At 43.3% G+C, this 22959-nt stretch overlaps 1 protein-coding gene across 1 annotated transcript in view; it reads right to left on the reverse strand.

Moving 5' to 3' along the window:
* The window catches only part of HEPHL1 (hephaestin like 1), a 34775-nt gene that overhangs the window by 7036 nt on the left and 4780 nt on the right, over positions 1-22959 (reverse strand). Inside the window, exons 2-14 of the mRNA XM_057399553.1 lie at positions 17358-17602; positions 16302-16514; positions 14354-14533; positions 12927-13181; positions 11716-11884; positions 10856-10992; positions 10559-10690; positions 7729-7940; positions 7161-7311; positions 5598-5810; positions 3779-3992; positions 2022-2161; positions 1004-1144 (exon numbers count right to left, since the gene is read on the reverse strand). Of these exons, the coding sequence (XP_057255536.1) occupies positions 1004-1144; positions 2022-2161; positions 3779-3992; positions 5598-5810; positions 7161-7311; positions 7729-7940; positions 10559-10690; positions 10856-10992; positions 11716-11884; positions 12927-13181; positions 14354-14533; positions 16302-16514; positions 17358-17602 (2402 nt within the window). The remainder of the gene's footprint in view (positions 1-1003; positions 1145-2021; positions 2162-3778; positions 3993-5597; positions 5811-7160; positions 7312-7728; positions 7941-10558; positions 10691-10855; positions 10993-11715; positions 11885-12926; positions 13182-14353; positions 14534-16301; positions 16515-17357; positions 17603-22959) is intronic.

Genomic DNA, 22959 nt, shown 5'->3' on the forward strand with positions numbered 1-22959 from the left:
GAAGCATGACAGTAGTGTTCCCTGTGTTACACCTCAACTGTTAACAGAACATCGACAGCATCATGGGGCGCATAATAAAACAAGGGAATCATATAAATCAGCTCCTTTTCTCTTCGTTCTTTCCCTCCCGTCCCCCCCCCCCCCCCCCCCATGTTAACCACAGGTATTGGCAGATGTTGGCTCATTAATTTTTGGGTGATCGTACTCTATTGATACGGCTGGTTACAAGAAAGAAATTTCACCTTGTGAAGAGGCTTGGGGCATCAGAGCTTCTTTTCAGTTAGTTTCACACTGAAGCTCACAAATACTAACAAAAAATATTGTGTGAGTGATGGAAAGCAAAGGTATGTACACTTTGGCTTGACTGCAATGCCTGGGCTTGAGTCTGCCTACTACAATGTAAAACCCAACATAAAAATTGAAGTACAGATATTTTAGGAGGAACTTTTCTATATGAAAGATTTCAATGCAGTGAGAACTATTTTCCACTATTTTTCTCACTAGAAGCTGAGGCATATTTGGACTTTTGATTTTTTCAAGGAATTTTAATTCACACGACAGCTACATTTTGCATTTTGTGCATCAGCTCTGAATGCAAATGCTGCTTCTATGTAGATCAAGAGAGAAGCAGAGCTCATACTGCCAACTGTAACTCTATCACTGAGCTTCTCTGTTTTCAAAACACAGTTTCAATCTGGAGGCAAATGCAGCTCTGGCTTACACTTCTCTTGCCGTGACTATGGGCCTCCCTCTGCCTTTTTTTGGAGGTTGCCCAATGATGTTACATTCCTGCTTCTGACTCTAACAGGAACAAAGGTACCTTCTCTGCCTGAACATGACCTACATGTGTAACACAGCATCGTATCTGAATAAAAGCTAGTGTATTATGTCTGGAAGAACATACAGGTATGCATAAGCATGAAAGAGGGATTATCATTCATGTGTTAAAAGCCTTTTATCTACAGCCTTTGTAGCTCAAAGGGAAAAAAAGGAGCAGCCTTACCAGGGAGTGTAATTGGTGTCTCGGGTTGCTCTTCACAGCCCACCTCTTCTATTCCATGTGCGGTTACCGAATAAGGCCTGCTGGCCTTGTTCTTAAACACAACCAGTACAGAGTCACCAACCTCAGCATGGAGTAACGGCCCTAAATTAAACCAGAAGATGCCAGTGATTAATGCTTCATTTCTGAATGTAACAAACTGACTTATCCCCAGCTTGGCCTAGGAAAGGAGCCAAGGTCTTTCCCAAAACCTTTGGACTCTTCTATTCTTTCAGCAGAGCCATCAAAACCTGGTTGTTGTCCCAGCTGATATGAAGCTCCTTATATATAAATAATCTTTTCTTCTTTCTGGTCAATGAGAAGAATTGTTCGCTCTGGAGGCAGGTCTTTGAACGCCTTGTTTTTAAGGAAAACTCTTGTGCATGGTTTTTGTATCTTTCAAAATTATATTTCTTAAGCTTTTTTTTTAATAAAAGAAAAAAAAGAGAAAACTACAACAAAATAATGTTTTTACCTTTGTACCCCCCAAAAAGAAATGTCCAATACATTCCGAGAGAGTGTTGGTTACTTTATGGCCATTGTGGCCCACTTTGCACCCCATAAAAAATATGAGCTGATGGTTATTTTATGACATGCATAAAATTTTGTCTTGCCCAATTTCAGACACAATTACAGTCCCTTAATAATGACTTAATCTTCCTACAAAAGTCACCCCCACATTACATGTTGTTGTGGTTTAAACCCTAGCCAGACAGCTTGTTCACTCACAGAAGTTAAGGTGAATCCTGGAATTGCATTTTGACATCCTCCCTGTTAGGAAACTCTTTATTCATGTCTGAGAATAAAATCTCTAATTTAGAAAGAATCTTTACACTCAGCAATTATACAAACTGGGTGTAAAATCACTGATAACCTGGATAGGCATTAGTGTTCCTTGTTTCCCATGTTAACAAAACTGGAAAAACCTAGTTTTTTGAAAGCAATACTCTCATGTGTCAGGCTTGGTCTAAGAGCTACTTGCCCAGGATTTCCAAGTGTTCCTCCTCCTCTGTCCTCACTTTACGCTGTGTGAAGTTGCCGTTTGTGTACTCCCTGTAAACCACCTTCTTGTATTTTGAACCAATCTGATCTTCTGCTTGATTCAAGAAAATATGCCCATAGCTGCAAAATTAAAAGTCAAAATTTAAACCCATTAAGCCTTACATATTTAAAGGCTGTTAACTGTTGTGTTCCTCCCAAAAGATTTGAGGAGAATTTATGGCTTGATCCAGTGTGATAATTGATGCGAAACCCTGGGTGCTGCAAGAGATTTTAAACAGCAAATAATAACAGCGATAATCCCTACTAAATATGCCCCCTCTTCAAACAGGTAAAGCTGAGAACACATTGCAATCACCACAAACCTTTGGGAACACAAATCCTTCACCAGAACTTGCAGAGCAGAGATAAATTTCAAGCTAAGAGTGGGTTTGGCAACTGTCGCCAGCTGCATCCTCTGCTCCAATAAAAGATACTGCCTGTCCCTGCAACCCAGAGTCCTCTTATCACAATGGCTGCTTTCACTATCTTGGCTATTAGTCAGCCACAGGAAGATGATAACTGAAGCCTAACCTTGCAAAAGCAAACGTCATCACCTAAGAGGGGCTGCTTTCCCCTGCCTTGTTCCGGTATGCACTGCACAGGGCTGGATGCCTTCCCAGAATGAAGATAGAGTGGGAAAGGTATTTTTTTGTGCCCTCCAGGTTTGAGCAGTCACCCAGTTTGTCCTTGCTCCGATGGGATCCCAGAGGGCTGATTTGCCAGCAGAGGACACTCGCCACTAGCTGTGGAAGAGAGCACTCACCCTCTTCTGAGAGCAGCTCTGTCTCCTGGCAGCTCATCTCCAAGGTGCCCCTGGCAAAGGAGCGGTGAGGTTGGCTCACAACGTACTAAATAAAGGCATAAAATGCCCCAGGAACACTGCTTACTGTACTAAGTGCTTACTGTAGTAATTTACTGTGTGTGCAACAACAGCCTTTGACAGTACTGGAGTTAATGTTTTCTTTAAGCATACTTCATCACCTCTGACTCTTGTATTTTCCACCCCTCACCATACTCTTCCTCTTCACAGGGTGCAGTTTCCCAGCCACTTTTCTAAGGTTTATTTTTTAAGTATGCTCTTTGTTCCTTTTTGTTTTCACCAAAGTGGTCTCAGAGACCTCCCTATGCGATATGACCTGGAACGTGTATCTTCTGCACATGGTTTTTATTCCTTAGAACAGTGCAGTATAGAGGTGATACATTTGCAGTGATTACTACGTTCTGACTTCTCCAGGGGAGCCAGGGGCTACCACACTGCAGTGAAGCAGGCTCAGCATCTCCCTAATGCACGTGAAGTTCTTGGAGGGGCTCATGTCTGGGATGTGTACCTGGGTTTCTTCCCTATGAAAACTAGAGCACTGGGATGGGGAGACTGGGGAGAGTGAGGGAGAGGAGGGGCTTGGGTGGTACCATTTTAGGGCTGAGCCAGGGCTGGAACGCACACATAGATTTAGGTACTTGGAAGCCTTCTTGGCTCCAACAGCATTACAAGAAACGCAGATGAAAACATTTGAAAATGTTGCCTATGAACTAGTCCAGTCTGAGAGTTTGTCACTTTACAAATACATTTGCTCTTATTTTGTTCAGCAAAGACTGCCTCCTAACAGGTACGATGCTGGCTTCATGAAAGGATGCTTCCAAGTTTCCCCTCCATTCTGAGTTTGCCCCACGCTCACAAAAAATGTTTGCTTTGAGTACCTTTCCTCGTTGCTGCTGATGTTGTAAATGTTCGGTACTGAGCTCTTGTTTGAAGCATAGTCCCACTCCACCTCCTCCGCAGCAATGTAGTAGAGCCTTATGGTTCCGCTCTGCTGCCGGGCTCGGGTGGTGTTACGGCAGCTGCTGACCTCGTAGAGATGTTTCATCCCACCAACAAAGTGATCAAAAGTCCTGCAAACCACTTTGAATGTGCCTGGAAGGAAAGCACAGGAGAGTTAGGTGATTTAAAACACTTCCAAAAGCAGCTTGGCATCAGTTCCTGTGCACTGTACGTCTCTGATCTGTCCTCAGGCAAACCTAATCTGTGATGCTGTATGGAAAGTCAAGCACGGGGATGCTTATATAGAATCATAGAATTGTTTATGTTGGAAAAGACTTTTAAGATCATCAAGCCCAACTGTTAACCCAGCACTGTCAAGTCCACCACTAAACCACACCCCTAAGTGCCACATCTACACGTCTTTTAAATACCTCCAGGGATGGCGACTCAACAACTCCTCTGGGCAGTCTGTGCCAATCCCTGACGACCCTTTTGGTGAATAAATTGTTCCTAATATCCAACCTAAATCTCTCCTGGTGCAATTTGAGGCTGTTTCATCTCATCCTATCACTTGTTGCTTGGGAGGAAAGGCTGACATTCACCTCCCTATGACCTCCTTTCAGCTAGTGATAAGGTCCCCCCTGAGCCTTGTCCTCACAGGACTAAACACCGCAAGTTCCTTAAGCCATTCCTCATCACGCTTGTGCTCTAGAACCTTCACCAGCTTTGCTGCTCTTCGCTGGCCCTGCTCCAGCACCTCAATGTCTCTCTTGTAGTGAGGCACTCAGAACTGAACACAGGATTTGAGGTGCAGCCTCACCAGTGCCCAGTACAGGGGAACAATCACTGGCCCTGGCCCTGCTGTTCTGATACCAGCCAGGGTGCTGTTGGCCTTCCCTATGCTTCTAGGGCAAAAGCGATGGAAAAGGTAAAATAATGTGCAGCTAGAGAAAATCACACGTTGATGATTGTCAAGATCTGATAATACTCAATTTACTGCTTATAGAAGGCTACCTGGCAAAATGTAAAAAATCTCCTAGAATATATTATTAGTGGGAGTTCTGCAGTGCAGTTACTTGACAGATAGGGGAAATATATGGGGTATGCACAAGAAAAAGATACCAGTGCCAGATGTCTAATCTGGCATGTGCACAATACAGGTATTTCCATCAAGTGCTCTGGCCAAGGATGGTCCTTGGCACAGCCTTGCACAACAGTGATAACTGTTGATTTAAACAGAGTTGCACTAATGTAAAGAAAAGTAACATTGCACTCTTCATCATGAGATCATGGTCCCTCTGAGTTTGAAGAAAGCATCAGTGGATTATACATGAGAATTGCAAGTCTCTTTAATGTATATGCTTCTGAAGAAGCTCCTACAGAATATTATTGAAAAGCTATTATTGAAGTCCTAAAATGGCTTAAATCCCTATCTACACAGCAGTGAATTTTCTCTCTGCTAAAAAAGCCTGTTTCAAGAGTTATGGAAATCCTATGAACATCTCATTAGCTGTCTCTCTACCTGCTGCTCTGCCTATCCCAAGGTCATCAAAGCCTCCACTCTTTGGTGCATATACATATTTGATTTATAGCTCCTTCCCAGAAAAGCAGCCCAGTCTGAACTCTTAGCTATACCAGGTCCACACGGTCTCCATGCCTTCAGGCTCCCTTGTGCAAAGCAGAGCATCTCACTGACTGTTATTTTGGCTGCCTGGTTTCTGCATGTGCCACACCACCAAGATAAGCTCATGAACGTACCCACACGGTCCGGCTGCATCAGCGCTGTCCATGATAAATGAGGAAACAAGGCCAGACCGTCCCTCGTCGTCCCCCTCAGGTCAATGGTGTTTCCTTGAAACTGAACCCCGTGCATGTCGTAGTGGCTGCCCAGCCCGATGAGGTGCCAGGAGACCTTGTCATCCTTGCACATGGTCAGGCCTGGCAGGTTACCAAACAAGTAGCCATTGACAGCTGGAGGAGAAGGAAAGGACCTGGTTGGCAGTAGGTCTGTGGAAACTCACCACAGAGCCTCCTACCACCTTCCTGGCAAGAAACTCAGAGAATCATAGAATCAACTGGGTTGGAAAAGACCTTTAAGATCATCAAGTCCAACCATTACCCCAGTACTGCCAAGACCACCACTAAACCATGTCACTGGGGGCCTCCTCTACATGGTTTTTGAACACTTCCAGAGATGGTGATGCACTTCATGACTCAGCAAGTCACAGCGTTAATTAAAAGGGCATTTTGTGAAGCAGAGGTAGCACTGGATGACACCAAAATAATCTCGTAATGCTATTCCTATAAACTCTGAACTTCTACCTGGGTTTTTTTTTAGCCTGTAAAACCTCGTAATAGCCCTTTGCAGTGATGCAGCACTTCTCACCCAAGCTTTTGAGGACGCTTCACACACACAGAGTGAAGTGTATAAATAAGGCACCTCCTTTCAGCCTGGAGAATGTATAACCAAATGATTAAGGCTGTGGTGTAGGCCAGAAAGAGTCCACATTATAAATACAGTTCTGATGGAAAGTTTTTATGTGATTTTTACCTTTTATTTCTACTTTTACTTCCAAAATGTACCTCTTTCTTTCACAAGAAAGGCTAAACTCCCTCATCCTCAAATGTTCTGTGATCGTTGGGTAAAAGATATTTTGGCAGAACAAAACTCCAGTATGAAATATTACCTAATAATAGAAGAATTAAATAGGTGGGTCTGGAAAGCCCAGAGGTTCTCTAACAATATATATTCTCAGTGCTCTTCAGAAATCTAAAGCAAAGAGAGGTTATGTGATTTGTTGAAATCTGTTGTGTCAGGAATAACTTGGAGGAGGTCCATCCGGGAGTCAGATACTTAACATCCACAAGTGATGTTTTAAAATACTATTGGCCATTCCCCTCTTCCAGAGGTGACCAGTACCCAAGTGGGAGCTGGCAGAGCAGAGCAGGTGGACCTTCATTGTCCAAATCAGTGCCAAGGCCAGCAGTGAAATTTAAAGCACCAGTGAACACTGGCCTCTTCTGCAGTTGATGCCTGACTCTGACATTACTCCTTGTTACAGACTCAAGTGTTGTATTTAAAAGCTACACTCTTCCCTTTCTCCAGGCGTAGCTGGTAAGTGGTTGCATTCATTGCTAATGTGACTGGGGTTTCAGGATGCACTCCAAGAGCATCAGGAGCTGTCCATAAACTGACTGACAGCTTTCCACCTCATCCCCAGTGCACCGCAGCTGGCTGTGAATGATGGTAAAACCTGCCAATTCATCTTCTTAATATGACTGAACCAAAGGTATCATTAACAGATATTATATATTTCATACCATGCATTTTGTTGGATTCCTTGAAATCTTCATCATTTTCATCTACTCTTGAAGGGTCTCCAGTAAATGTTTCAATATTCTTGTGCAGATACCAGCTGTCATTCTCATCAAAGATTGAAAAGAGGAGGTAAAATTCTCTGTCTATTCCTTTCTGTAGCCAAGAAGGAAGCCAAGCCATTAAAAATCAATCTGTGCAGAATTACCCAAGCAAAACTTTCTTTCCCCAAAAAAATTGCAGCCATTTTCTCACTGTGTCCTTGTAGAGACAGGGATTGGCACTCTTCCATATACCAAAAGGATAAATAAAGTGTCCATTACTTACTTGGGGTGAAAATATGCATTGATTGCCAATCAGTGCATGGAAAAGATGGAAAACCTAGGGATGAGCCAGAATACTGGGAAATTATGGTTTCCTCTTCCTAACCATCCCCTTGGGTCAGCTTTTACCCTGGGCAATGCCATTTGTTTAATCTCTTAAAACTGAGCTGGGCAAATTGGCCCATATGGGACCCCCCACTCCAGTGCACCACCCTGTTGCTAGGGTCAAGCAGATGTCCATGTTGGGCACCTGTGTCCCGTCGGGATTCAGTGTATTCTTCCGACAGACCAGCAAAGGCCCCACAAGGCCAGAGTTGGTGTCTTTGACGGCATCAGTTGCTGAGTAGTACAGATAGGTGAGGCATGGAGGGTCACTTTCTGTTGGACCTCCATTTTCAGGCACCCTCCATTTGTATGTGAAGGTTTCACCTGGCTTAACGTGGGCTCCTGGCTTCATATAGCCTGCAGAGAGAAAATAGAGAAGGTTTTGTCTTCCTGAATACAAGTGTTTGCTGGGAGTCAGACATAGCTGCTGTGGACCAGCTCCCCCTTGCAGTCACAGCTTGGGCATCACTCCTTGCTTCGGGCATTTATGCCTTGGGGACACCTCACCCAAGTCCTGTGCCATGGGGACAACCAAGCCCATTTACCCATAGAGCCAGTTTAGCTGCTTCACCCAGACACCTTCTAATGCTATCATCTGGCTTCCTCTAATGTTTGCAACTTACTTTGCCCTGCTGTGAGGTTCATCTGTGGCACAAACACAGATGCTGGCTTTTCATTGAGCACCAGCAAAGCGACTACATCAGTGAGCAGAGCTGCGACCACGGCTATTTAGAAGTTCAAACCCAATCTGACTCTGATAATTGTTTCTTTCTGATTTTGTAGCAATGCACAGGAACCTCTGTCAGAGTCTTCACAGGGCTGTTGCTATTGTTTTTTTTGGAAGCTATTGTTAAAAGATTTGGGCCATTGTCTGCTGCCATGCACAGGGTGGATTTAGCACCACACATGTAATTTAGCCGCTGTAAAAAAACGCCGGCATCCACTCACGAAGGACTTACAAAAAAGACTTGAAGGGAGAATCGGGAAAAGGGGTCAGCCCTGCACCCTGTGTAGTGAAGAAGAGCCAAGTCACCTTTCTGGTCTTTGCTATGAGGAAGATCAAGTCGGGAATTTTGTTTAATGCTTAGGCATCCATTGAATAGATTTTCCCAACACAGTCAGATGTGTCTGGCAGCAACAGCATTTACCAATCTAATACTCCTCTCTAATATCCCGAAAGAATCCTCTTGAAAATGTAAACAGGAATGGAAATAACAGTATTACATATGAACACATACTGTTTGCTGAAAAACACAATACAAAGAAAAGTACTGTTTTGATCATATCTGATATTACTGGATTCATCCTGCAACAATGTTCAATAAGGAGAGCATTGATTTGGAGTTAAAAACCCTCTGAGACTGGACAAGTGTCAAATGCAACATGGAAGAGTATTTCCTGAGACCACTATAAGAAAAAGATGCCTGCAAACATTTGTAGATGTCAGTAGGTACGTTTATGCACAGTATTTCACGTGAATAAGCTGCACACAGCCAATGCGCAGCCTTTGAAAAATCATTTACCTACAGCCCTTGTAGGATCTCTACATGTATACAACAGGTATGATGGAAATACAGGACACAAGGGTTACAAGGGGAGAAGAAGGGGCAGAAGATTGTTGATGAATCTGGAGACAGGTTCCTCTCTGCAATACCAAAGGTGTGCAGCGCACACTGCTACTGAACTGTAGGATTTGGTTTGATTTTGCTCCACCTGAAAGCGTGCAGTGCTGATGGGCGCTATTACTGGGGAGTGTTAAATGAAAGCAAGACAGGACTGCAAGCAGAGGGAAGCCGCACTTCCACCAGGGAGCTACATCTGACACAGATGGCATTAGGACATGTGCGGGTAACTTCAAGGCTGGACTCAAACCAATTTCATGATGCATTGGGGCCTGCTGGCAAATTTGTTGTGTTGCAAGGTCAGCAAGTGGAGACAACAGAATTTAATAAAGCCTTTTTTATTGATTTTATTTTATGATGTTACGAGTTTTACATGTTGACCTAATTATCTTAGTGTAGTTCTCAGAGAGGGATTATGTCCTATGAGTTTCTTTCTCATATGTTGTAGTGGAAACAAATCAATTTAGACAAGAGACCTGCCTTTCTTTTCAGTTCTACGAATGCAGCAAACTCTTTTTTCAGAGACCACAATATTATCTTTGTATCACTACAGATGGGATTCAGCTCACCTGACTTGAGCCATCTATCTTAGTCCCTCACCCAAACTTTAGGCTTCTTTTGTAGTTGATGGAGATAGAACGCATCTCCAGAGGGTGACCTACGTGTTCAAAGTAAATGGAACTTCACCCTTCTAAAGGGTTTGTTTCTGTCTAAAAAAGGTGCCTATCAATTAAACGTGACATTTAACACTTAGATGCAGATCCTGTTCTTGTACAAAATGAAAGGAAGCCTTTGGTGAAGGCTCCATTTGAGTGTTCACATATTTATGAGGATTAATAAGGATTATCGTTGCTTCACATTCCAGGTCAACCAGATAAAAGCTGCCTCCAACACTGACTATCCTGACAGTGAAGCGAGGGCAATGCCCAGCCTGGATTAGAGAATCAGGAGTATAGCAACCCAGACCATGTGAATGTCTGTATTCAAAGACTCAGCAGGGGCACTGTGCCAGATCTTTAGCTTCATGGTTCTGGAGCATGTCCAGAAGAGATCCACTGAATGCGCTTGAGAGAGATTAGAGTTAATATCAACTGGATTCTGCCTGTGACTTTGGCTTAACATCGACCTCATCGAGTTTTAGACTCCTTTATGGTACATGTCCAGGGGGAAGAGCCAGCACATTGGCAGATTGGGGAGTCCCATGGCTTGTGACATGTACGGTAGATACAAGTTAATCAAATCATCCCTTCTGTGCCCTAGCATCCACATAAAGGGCAAACCTGCAGAGCAACAGAAGATCTTTATCCTCAGGTATTCTGGATGTGATGATAGAGCTGTATAGTCAAAACTTACCATCTATGTATGGAGCTCCTTCTGACAGCTTGCTGAAGCTTACACCATGGGCCATAATGCTGTAGCTTCTTCTGGCTTTGTTGGCAAAAGTAACCAGCACTGTGTCTCCCACTTCAGCTTTTATAACAGGGCCTTAAAAGATGAGAGTGAGAGAAGGCGTTAGAGCTACCCTCTACTATATTTCCATCTAAACGAGAGGGCTGATTGGCAGCTGTGTGCATAAAATTCCCCTCTGGATTCAAGTGGATCTGCATTCAAACCTGACATAATGACAGGAAGGGAAAATATTCACTGTACCAAGTATTCCCAGGTGCTTCATGTCCTCTGACCAAATCTTCTTACTGAATGTTGCATCAGTATATTCCACATAGCGAACTTTCCAGTATTGCCCTCCTATTCTGTCGGTCCCTTGTGTGAAATATATTGCAGATTCACTGTGGAATTAACAAACTGGATTGGTTAAATAGTTGGAGGTTCAGGCAGAAGCCTTAGTTTCAAATGAAGTTATAACTCCAGACACAAGAGAAATGACCTCCCCCAAGTTGCTAGTTTGCATACACTTCTCTAGCAGACAAGGGGAGGTATTACTGATCTGAATTACAATTATAAATTAGTTAACAAATGGACATTCATTGTACATTAGACTTTCATGTATTTAACCCCATTTACTTAGGAAGACGTCTATGTCAACTTACCTCTAACTAGCTTAGGACAACACCTGTGCCATTAACTGTGCACAGCATGTCTCTAATCCTTGTTAGCAAAGGAGATAATGTAATACAAATCATCAGTAGTAAAAGGGGGGGGGGGGGGGGGGAATCTGCCATTATGGCACCTCTGAGGTACACCCGAGTGTAAGTGTGAAAGCTGCCTGAGGAGTTTCAATGTTAGCTCTGTTGAACTTTGTACCTCACAAAGGCACAAAGGGCTCACTTTCTCCATGGACTTAATGGATCAAGATAAGTGCTTCCAGAAGGCAACTCCAAGCACTGCAGTTACGAATATAACTTCCTGGCAAGGTTGTTGAAATCCATTCCTCCCTGCCCCTTTCAATTAAAGTTAATTGCAGTGCAGGACCTAACCCTGGTGAATCACTGGGGAAGTCTCACCCTGACTCCTGAAATTAAAGCGCAAGAGGAGAGGACTAGAAAGCTCACCTGCCAGTGGTGTTTAAACCCTGCCCAGTGAATTTATCATAACCGTCAGGTCCGTAATTCCAGAGCACTTCTTCAGCAGCGATATAATATCTCCTCTTGTGACTGGGTGGTGAGGGCCGCGACAGGTTCTTCTGGCAGATCTGAACATCGTACAGTGCCTCCATGCCACCTGCGAGGAGAAAGAGTGTGGAGACAGTCCTTGGCCAGCTGCAGAGTCAGCAATATCATGGGTTCAAAATTCTTTAGAAGCTACATGGATTGGAAACAAATACTAGGGAAAATTGCTATTTTTAAAGGCATCCTCTGCCTGGGAAGATGCTAGCACCCTTCTCTTGCAAGGTGGTACTTTATGCCACAGGTAAACCCACTGACATCAATGACACTCTTTATTAGGCTTATTTACTCAATTCTTTAATCTGGGTAAGGATGCTGGAATGATTTTGGAGGTCAGAGTGCCTCCTGAAGCGTACAAAATGGCATCATCTCCCCTTGACTTTCACTGAAATAGAGGCTGGTTATTACCAGACTGAAGAGATTTGTCGGTTGCCAGAATCAGGTCTGTTTTGCCTGACGCAAATCCCACTGAAATCAATGTGCAAGTTCTTAGATGTAAAAATTCTTCCAGTTCATCTCTGATAGAATTATACATTGCCTGCTGTCATAAGACCCCTTTTTTGATATGTGCTTTTGGGCTATCACACTGCACAAATATCACATCATCACCAAATTCCTTCATGTGAAAGTTTCTGAAAACCCTGCCCATTTTTGTCTGATTTCTGTAAAGAAAAAAACTATGAAGCACTCAGTTGTCATGATTTTAGTTTATGTGGGTTTTATGTGGTGTCATTTCTATTTTATGTATTTCTTTATGTTTTTCTTATTTACAACAAAAAGTGATGATGAAGGCTCCTCTCACTGCTCACAGAAAGCATGGCATCATCATGGCATCATAGCAAACCTTCCTCATATGAATTACACAGCTAAGTTATTCATACTAGCTGAAGATTTGGCCCAACATGAGTAATTTCCACTGGTGACTAAACTCATACTTGTGATGTTTATCTGGTGAAATGGTTCCAAAGTACTCAGTTAGTCACAAAAAAAAGAGGTGTGAAATCCTGCTTCCCCTGGAAACATCTCTCAGTTTTCTTTTCCAAGCATAATAAAGGCTGGAACTTCTGGAAGGATGAGGGAGATCTATAGCAGCATACCTCGTAAGTGCTCGTTCACCTGGCACGTTATCAGCCACCTCCCCGGGTTCCCAGGAGTCATCTCCGCTGTGATGAACGTTGCTGGGAACAGACCAATGACATCTGCCCTCTGGTCTCTGCTGGTGAACGTGTGGCCATAGAAATACGCAGCATGGATATCTATCTCGCTTCCCATGCCAAACAAGTGCCAGGACATGGAAGTGTCAGCGCACATCTCCAAGACGGGAAGATTGCCATAAATATAACCATTAATAGCTAAAAACAAAAGTATGAGACTTTATGAGAGGTGAAAGAGAAGTGCCAAGTGCCTCTGACCCCATTTTAAGGATGATCCTTTCCTGGCCCAGAAAAGAAACTGTCTGAATACCCACAAGGCCCTCACAGGCTCCTTGATGAAGAGTACCATCTTGAACATGCAGCTTACAGCTCTGGATGATCAAAGGGCCCCAGATTCTCTGGCTAGGTCTGTGAAAAGCTTCCTGGGTGGTATCAAGATTGGCAAAGGCCAAGTCATCACCAAAAAGGCCTGATAATGAAGTTAACTTGTTCTGCAGCTATTTAATGTCTGAAATCTATTTCCTCTTATTCTGAGTCATAAATATGCCATTATGTGCCAGGCTTAAGCAATTTGGATTTGAAAATTACAATATCAGTCAAATCAGTCTAGTCAGCTGTCTCTTGCTCAGCCTCCACACCTGACAGCGTATCAGGACACTAGGAGAATAAGACTCATATTTTGCAAAATGTTTTAGCTCCTAGGCTCCATGGAACAAGCAAAATACAGAGAAATACCTGGATTTAACTTCTTACACCAGATCTCCAAGTGGCACAACGTACTATAAGCCAATGGATATCTGGACCACAGGAGTGGTTGTACCAGCCAGCTCACCATCAAAAAGGCCATTTGAGAACATGGAATCATAGAATCCTAGAAGAGTTAGGGTTGGAAAGGCCCTTAAGATCACGCAGTTCCAACCCCCCTGCCACGGGCAGGGACACCTCACACTAGACCATGTCGCTCAAATCTCTGTCCAACCTGGCCTTGAACACTGCCAGGGATGGAGCATTCGCAGCTTCCCTGGGCAACCCATTCCAGTGTCTGAGCTCTTCCAACACACACATCTCCAAGTGCTCTGCAGCTTGCTTTTCTGTTTTCACAGCTGGTCAAACAGTCACAAAATGGCTTAAATCTGTTGCCCAAGAGAAAATGCTAAACAAATGGTAGAGCTGGGCATGAAAGCCAAATCCCCTTTCTGCAAACCAGTGTGTTGTGCTGTATTTATGGAGAAGCTTTTTATCAGCACTGCTTCCACATCCTGACCCCATTCCTTGCTGATACAGGTAAAGGACATCACAAGGGACAGAAAGTCCTACTGAAATGAAAAGAGCCTGCTGCAGATCACCATTTGCTCAAGAGTCCTGCTCACCATGCATTCGGTTGCTGGTCTGGAAATCTTCATCCTCTTTGTCAACTGTGGCTGGCTCTAAGCAGAACGTGTTTATATTCTCATCAAGGTACCAGCTGAAGTTTTCATCTACAATGCTAAACATCAGGGCAAAAGCATTAACAGCACCAGTCCCTTCTATTGAGGTCTCATCTGCAGTTCCTAAATTGCAAACGAAAAGGAAAGTGATAAAAAAAGCCTTGGAGGGGATTGAATTTAAAAGTGACAGTAACTTTGGAGCACTTGAGCAAATACAGTGCTCTGCCCATGATCTATAGGCACCTGGTTTTGAATCTCACCTAATTTTGCCCCCCTCCAAGAGACTTTGAACAGATGAGTGACTCCAGAAGGCAGTTCATCTTGTCTAAGTTGAGCTGGTATTTCAGGATCATTTCAATTCGACATAAGCATAAGCACCTGCCAATATCTGCGGTCCCATTTTCCCCATCTATGGCCCACTGCACCCAACCCTGCTCTTTAGTCACTGTTAACAGCTCTGTGTCTACACAGTAAGCCAGGTCATGGGCCTGATAGAGCCAGAAACCAGTGACTTTTATTTTGACCAGGAACCGAGGAGAGCAAGTTCTGTTGCTGTTGCAGTTCTGTTGCATTGAAGTGACTGCTGAGCCATACCCTCAGAATGGCCATTTAAATGTGGCTCACCCTCCAGGGACTAACAACAAAGCCTCGACAATTATCTAGGAGTAGACAATCAAATTTAAGAAGGCTGAAGGCAGAATGAATATAATCTGTTCAGGCTAAGTTCAGTATCATTATCTGAGTGACCATTTGGGGAACAACCTGAGACTACAGGAGTGGTGATACTGAGCAGTTTAGTAATACTCATTGACAGGTTTAGACTTCATCCAATCATCCAGTCTACCTCTGAACTCAAGGAAACCTTTGCTTCCCCTGTCTCCTACCGAAGGGAGCCCCAAGAGCCTTGCTGTCAGTCCTATAAAGGAGCCACACATCACCACTGGACAGAGGACTACAGCAGCAGCATCATGCAGATATCCACCTTGATGAATTCAAGACCAAACATGCAGATAACCTGGCCTTTCAGGCTAGGACTGTTCTGAATGTGCTATCTCCTGGCTTCATGTATTATGGCATAGTTATTGGCTCAGTTTCATATATTCAAGCAGTTCTGTAGAATTCAGAGGTTCTCTGGGAGAATGTTAGTCTGAGATTTTAATTATGTGAATTAAGCTGGAGACCAGGCCTATTCTTCCCACATTGAAGTATTCCTCTTTTTCATGTACAAAGCCTTCTCTTACATGTTCTGTATATAAAATCAGGGCTGATTTTGTACTGCGGGAAGTACTGAAAAAAGGCAGCAGAGATAGAGGGGAGAGAGCTGGTACATGGTCCCTGATGGCTCCAGCACAAAATCAGCAGGCTATAAAGTACATGGGACAGGTTGTCACCTCAGCAGTTCAGTGCGCACCCCTGTATCGCTATGATAAACAACTTGTGAGCAAAAATAGATATATAATCTGTATGGGGGAAAAATGACAAAGAACACTGGGGTTTCAAATATGTAAATACCAATGCCAAAGTCACCTGCCCGGATCTATTTTCATTTCCTGGTCAATGAGTCCTTTGCTTGTCCTGAAATGATCTCAGTTTGGGACCGTTTATTTTTGGTCTTGGCCATGACTGGCTGGCCACAGAGCATGCTGCAGTCCCTCCACCAGCCAAGGCAAATCTCTTGTGAAGCCTAAGGGGAGCAGGAAGGGGGTTGTCCCAGAGCTACAATACCTACCCTGGGATGCTCCTGGAATGGCCCAGCTATTCCTTGCCCCTTTTTATGGGCTATGTAGGGATAGACTCTAGACCATCAGGTTTATACCTGTAAGCAAAAATGACTGTTAAGATGCCAAGCTTGGCAGAGGGGCTCGCTTTGTCACTGTTTCTAGCTCAGTACCTTTTTTACAAACCAGCAGTGGCCCAATTAAACCAGATGCAATATCTCTTGGAGTGTCAATGTGAGAATGGTAAATCCAAGTCAAGCAGTTTGAGTCTGCCAAAGTTGGGGAATAATCTTTCCTTACTGGCCATGTGTACGTGTAATTTCCACCGGGAACAACAAAGTCGTCCTCTTTGCTTTTACCACCGGTTCCGTCAGGGTAAAGTGCTCCTAATACATTAAAAGGAAAAAAGGAAGCTTTTAGACACCCCCCTTAACTGTTTTCCTTAAATAAATGTGTAATTTCTTCTATTTTATCACAGGTTTATAAAATAATAACAGCACTCACAAGCAGAAACACTGATAAATTGTGAAAAGGTCAGAAGTTCTGGTAATACCATCAGAAAAATTATGAGAATTCAAATCTATTCTTTATCAGTAGACAAAACTTTAAAAATATACTAACAGTCTCTTTTTTTTTTTTTGATTTGGTTCTTTACTCCCATCAGTCATCTACACCTTTTGTCAGCTAACACTGTGTATCTTCTCACAGTGTCTAAGGTTAAACGACAATCTAAGAGGACCACCAAGAGATCTTCCCTTAGGCTGGACTCAGAGAAAACTGATGAGAGTAATGAATGTAAGCAAATCCATACAGTCCTCTAACCAAAATAGGCATGCATAGGTTTGAGAATCTGAACATGAAAACATGCCTGTTGTAGCCCTACTGGCAGGAAAACATTTACATACAAGAACTCCATGTATTCAAATAGGCAAAAAGTAGAAGGAAGCAGAAAAGGTGCTTTGGTGACTTATAATTCAAGAAAAAAGACTCACCTAACCTGTTCCTGCACTGGGTTTATCCCAGGCGTCGAGGGTTTGTGGCAAAAAGTTTTAAGGGACGAGGCTGTTCCTGGTTTTAGTCATCAGCTGCAATTACTGATGAGTTTATGAGAGGGTGATCTAAAGTTCTCTGATGTCAATGGTCAGAACAATAAACACTTGGGCAGACTTTTAGCTGTGATATTAGCTACTCCAGGGGAAAAGGAGAGGAAAAGGCAAACCAGCTTTTACCTTCAGAGTCCTTGTCATAGAAGACCCCATGTGGATGCACAGAGTACGGGCGGGAGCCAAAGTTTTTTAGATGGATGATAAAAACATCCTCTTCTTCTGCCTTTAGGACTGGCCCAAGGAACCCCAGCCATGCTGCTTTGGGGATCTCCTGGGAGTAAGTGTCATCTGTGAATTGCCTAAAAACAGCCTTTTTGTACACACGTCCTATCCGGTTGGCTCCTCTTGTCGCATACACGCTTGCAAACCTAGTGTGGGAAGGGAAAATAATTTAGAGACCAAAAACCTCCTTTAAGAGCTGATCAAATAACTGGTGCTTACAGTGCATGTAAGTAGTTCTCTGGGATGTATGACATTGCTGGTGGAATAGAAGCTGAGGCATAAACCTGGACAGTGTTAGCAGGGTCCAAACCCCTTTCTGTGCAGTAACAGTCATCCTACTTGCAGGTCTGGTCTTTAGCATGGTTGCTACATGTCCTCACTTGAGGCCCAGCCACTCAGGCCTTTCAATACAGTTTTAGCAGATTCTCCCTCTTTTGAAGGTTGAAACCTCACATCTGAAAGCATGACTGTTCAGAAGGAAAAGAAAACCAAATAAGAGTAATTCTAATCAAGTAGTTTGACACCCCAGAGGAGTGGCAGGAAATATTTTGCATTAAATACATCATCTCTACATTCCAGAGTCTGTTTATAGCAACTCCAAGTGATGTAGAACCCACCATAAGGTCAGTGGTTGACATATTATAGCTATTAAATACCCGCTCCCTTCAAATTCTGAATTGCATTTGTAGTCTAATATCATCTAGCTCCACACTTCAACCTCTGGTTCCCATCAAGCCCTCTCTCAGATCAAAGGAACCACATACCATCAGGAACTTCTTTTCTATGCAGGCACTTTGCATAAGTTTTAATTAATTGACTAAATTGCTTTCTACCCTTCCTCTGCACAAACCAAGTACACTGACATTCTTCATGCCGCAAATCTTTCCTGAAGCTCTTTTCTGAAATTCTTCCATTATTTCTCCATATCTTTTGAAGTCTGAACACAAGAACTTTACACAATAGGCCAATATTCCAACTAAAGGCAGAGGTGCTCCCAGTAAATATTTCTTACATAGATGGAAATTAGTTTTTCCCTTTTATCTATAATAACATCATACTGGAAAGCCATGCTCATACCTTCTGTTATGATAGAAACTCTGTTTTTACTTCTCTCCACGTAACAGCTGACAAGTATGATACACATTCTTCATCCCTAAATATCCCACACAAAGAAGGTGGAAATGAACCCCTTTGCTACACAGCCAGCCATGGACTGTATAGAATCATAGAATAGTTAGGGTTGGAAAGGACCTTAAGATCATCTAGTTCCAACCCCCCTGCCATGGGCAGGGACACCTCACACTAAATCATGTCACCCAAGGACTCGTCCAGCCTGGTCTTGAACACTGCCAGGGATGGAGCATTCACAACCTCCCTGGGCAACCTATTCCAGTGCCTCACCACCCTAACAGGAAAGAATTTCCTCCTGTTTATAGTGAGTTTTTCTGACTGGCCAATTCACCTGCTTGAACCTATTTTATTTAGGTGCTTTTGTGCAGTGCCAGCAACCTAGGTGTTGGATGTCACATGAGTTGAAAGGTGTGATTTACTATAATTTCTTCCCCATAAGATCCACTACTCCCCTCTTTTCAAGCCATCTCTGTGGCTCATCAGCACAACCCACAACGTTCTCCATCTGTGATCATTGCACCTCTGCGACCACTGTTGAAACCAGTCCCTGAAGTGATCCAGATAGAAAAGCCTCAGAAAAGAATGTTTGTTCATTGAAAGATGTGCTTTATAGCAAAACAAGACCTATTTTGGCACAAACGAAAACACTGCCAAAGATACTGCTGTGGCAGAATAAGTTGGCTAGGATGGAGGGCAAGGAACAGAAGCTTCTCAGTCTGCTTCTTCATAGAGTAATGTATGTCAGATAAATACACCTGAAAAGTATGGTTGAGGAATGAGTTACCAAGAAATCTGGATTTTCAGTGAATTGGCAGGTCTGTGGTAACTGTCTGCACGCATAGCAAGACCTGGCAAGTCACACCATGCTCACCGAGAGAAGATATCTTCCAATGCCTAGGGGAAAGAGCTGCTACAAGAGTACTACCACAGAGTAGTAGGCAAAGTGAGTGGTAGTGCAGTGTAAATGCACATGCTTCCTTACCTCATGGCAATGTATTCATGTGGCTATGCCCTAATTCAAATTAGAAGTTAATTTTTAAAATATTTTCAAAGAAATCTTCTCTAGAAAAAAAAATAGATTTTTTTTTTTTTTTCCCCTGAAAGTACTGATTTTCAGGAGATATTGTTCAGCAGAATTTTTCCCATTTCATCAGCCACCAAGTACTGTAAATGAAGTGCTGCACTGACACCTTTCCCCATGCAGTGGTATGCTTTCCCCATGATGACAGTGCCCTTATGCCCTTGGTTTTTCGGTCAGACAACATTGCACACTCTCCCACAACTTCACACCCCTGGGATACAGCCTCTTCTGTACCCCAGAAAAATGTGCTTCTTGATCAGGCTTTGTCAAATGCTTGACATGAGCCTACCACCTTTAAAGGCATTGATTTGGGATTCCAAACTCCAGTTAGGTTTTGAGGTTCAAGAAATCACCCTGAAAAAAACCCTGTAGTTTTAGGCACCAGGGACTTTCTCATTGCCTAAAGCCATGCCATAGCATCTCTGTTGTCTAGGGCTGTGCCTGTCTCCTACTTAAAGCCAGCTAGGAGCCAGGAAAAGAAGTCTTTTTAGTGCCAGCTTTCTGAAAGGAAGCCCATTTAAACCCATTCAGAGACTCAGAATCCACTGTCCGAGCAATGGGTATCAGCTGCAGCTAGTCTCCATATAAGTGATGTTCTTCTGTGCAGGGCATCAAGCAATGCAAGAGTCATGGAACCAGAAATGGATCACAGCATGAAAGGAATAACCTGGCCTCTTGGCCCTGCTTAATTATGGCTTTTGTGTTATCATTGTCCAAAAGAAAACAACCAATGAACTCTGAGAGGAAATCATACATGTCACTGATGCCTTTGCTGTTGTATTACACTCGGGATCTTTCATAACTTCCATTCCTTCTAGATCCACACTCTCCAAAGGACAGAAGAGTTTTCCACTCAAAATGCCCTGATGTTTGGTAGTTTCTTGAGGTGCAGACATTTCAGTCTCACTTCTCCTTCTGTCTAGGAGAGGTAGACCCCAGTTCTATCTATACAGACATGTATTTTCGGCATGTCCTTTTGGTTGCCCTCAGTACCCAAGAACAGAGCAGATTGTTTTTTGTGAGTACTATTCTAGGTGTCCAGACTGCCCAGTTTCATCCACAAGGACTTTTAGATGCCCACCGTAGCCTTGCAAGTAGCTGATAGCCCTTTGCCTCTTTACAAATGTTGTTGTGCTGCACATTGTAGTGCTTAAAGTCCTTTGCAGAAAGATACCCCACATTGGAGCTAATGGTATCAGCCCTAGGAGCTTATAGAATCATAAAATAGTTTGGGTTGGAAGGGACCTTCCAAGCTCATCTAGTCCAATCCTCTTGCAATGAGGAAGGACATTTTCAGCTAGATCAGGTTGCCCAGAACCACGTCCAGTCTGGCCTTGAATGTCTCCAGGGATGGTTCATGCACCACCTCTCTGGGCAACCCATTTTAGTGTTTTATCACCCTCATTGTAAAGAATTTTTTCCTCACATCCAACCTGAATCTCCCCTTTTTCAGTTTAAAACCATGACCCCTCATCCTGTCACAACAGACCCTGATAAAAAGTCTCTCCGCATTTTCCTTATAGGCCCCTTTTAAGAACTGAAAGACTTCAATAAGGTCTCCCCAGTCTTCTCTTCTCCAGGCTGAACAACCTAACTCTCTCACCTTTCCTTATAGCAGAGGTGCTCCAGCACTCAGTCACCGAGTTAAACATCCCCTTCAACTGCATCCCTTGTTTCATTCTTTCCCACTCACCGATTTCCCAATATGTTACTGAAGTAGTGGTTTCTCCAAACGCTGTAATGGTTAAACACATCCTGTTCTCTGAGTCTGCCTTTGTCTCTTTCTTCCAGTGGTCACAATGCACCTATTCTATCGGTCGCGCCCTGTCAAAACATCTTTTATCTGTCATTTCTCTCTTGTCACAAGAAAACAAACCTTCTCTCTGCTTCTCCATGCTCCCCTACTCACTTCAAACTGCTTCATCCTCCTGGTGACTTTGTGATATTTCTGCCTGAACCTTTTCCATCTTTTTGGTCGTGTGCAGTTATAAGAGCTGCTCTCATAAATCTTGACTATCTCCCTCCAACTCAGTTGTCAGCCTGCACTTCGTGTACAGAAAGTTGCGATGATCAGCCAGTTGTACTTCTCATAGGAAAAGGGAATACTCCATCCTCTGGAGCTGGACCATGCAAGCTTCCTAAATTCCCTCCATCTCCTCCAGTCAAGCCAGTATTGAGGTTGCATATAGAGTTATGCGGGCTGTGAATCAGGGCATAAAAAATCTTGTTCAGACTAAGAAAGCCATGCAAATCCTGCCTTTTATTTGTGTGCCTGATCTCATTTTTCCAGTTGACCACTCTCAGCAGTTCTTAAACTCCAAGGAAAGTTGGCAATACACGAGTGGGACAAAGGGTTATTAATAGGGAATTAACTCTAATTCCTTAAAATAAGTATGAACATAATTACAGACATTCATGTCCCTGCAACAATGAGCATACAACTCTTCCAAATAAGAGAAAGAATAAAACAAGAGTGTCATGTAGATTCTACTGCACATCAAGACTGGACATGCAGATAATCTGCCATCTCAGGGTAGGACCATGAGCTAAGAGTAATTTCTACACATATTTCTTTTATCACACAGGAAAAGTATTTTGCCAACATTTTAACCATGTTTATGCTACCTTTGATCTTAAGAAACAGCTGCAACCTAACAGAGGTTACTTTTTCAAGAGGTGCTTACATGAGTACTATGTAGCAACTACATGAGTAGTTGTAATAACTACTGTAATAGAATGCAGCAAGGAATGGAGCACTACGCATTATGCATGGCCAAACTCCTCAGTAGACTGGAGCCAGATCTCCCACTGATATCATTTTGCAGCCTGCTGAATTTGTTTGCCGCTGTATCACCATGAAAAGTACTTCAAATAGCTACCAGATGTGGAGTCCCAAATTTTCTCCTGCAGTTAACGCACCCAATAGTCACTGTATGCTCCTGGGTGCAACTGTAGGCAAACGCAAACTCTCTTTTATTACCATTGTTCCACTAACGTGCCATAGATTTTACACAGCCAGCCATTTAAAGAACTATCTTTATGGGTTTGTTCCCTAAAATCTGTTAGTGGTGAAACCTTCCTTACTCTCTACCTGCTTCACATAGAATCATAGTTTGGTTTGGAAAGGACCTTAAGGTCATCTAGTTCCAAACCCTCTGCCATGGGCAGGCACATCTCCCATCCAACCATACTTTATGGCTGGGTTTATATCAGGGTTTTTTCCTGAAATCTCCCCATTTTTCCAGTGGCTGGAGTAAGCCAGGACTGTGCCCATGGCTCCAGGGTGCCCCA

Source organism: Pezoporus wallicus, unplaced genomic scaffold (genome assembly GCF_028554395.1).
Source record: "Pezoporus wallicus isolate ANWC-B61680 ecotype Strahan unplaced genomic scaffold, APGP_CSIRO_Pwel_v1 scaffold_6446, whole genome shotgun sequence".
Taxonomy (NCBI): Eukaryota; Metazoa; Chordata; class Aves; order Psittaciformes; family Psittacidae; genus Pezoporus; species Pezoporus wallicus.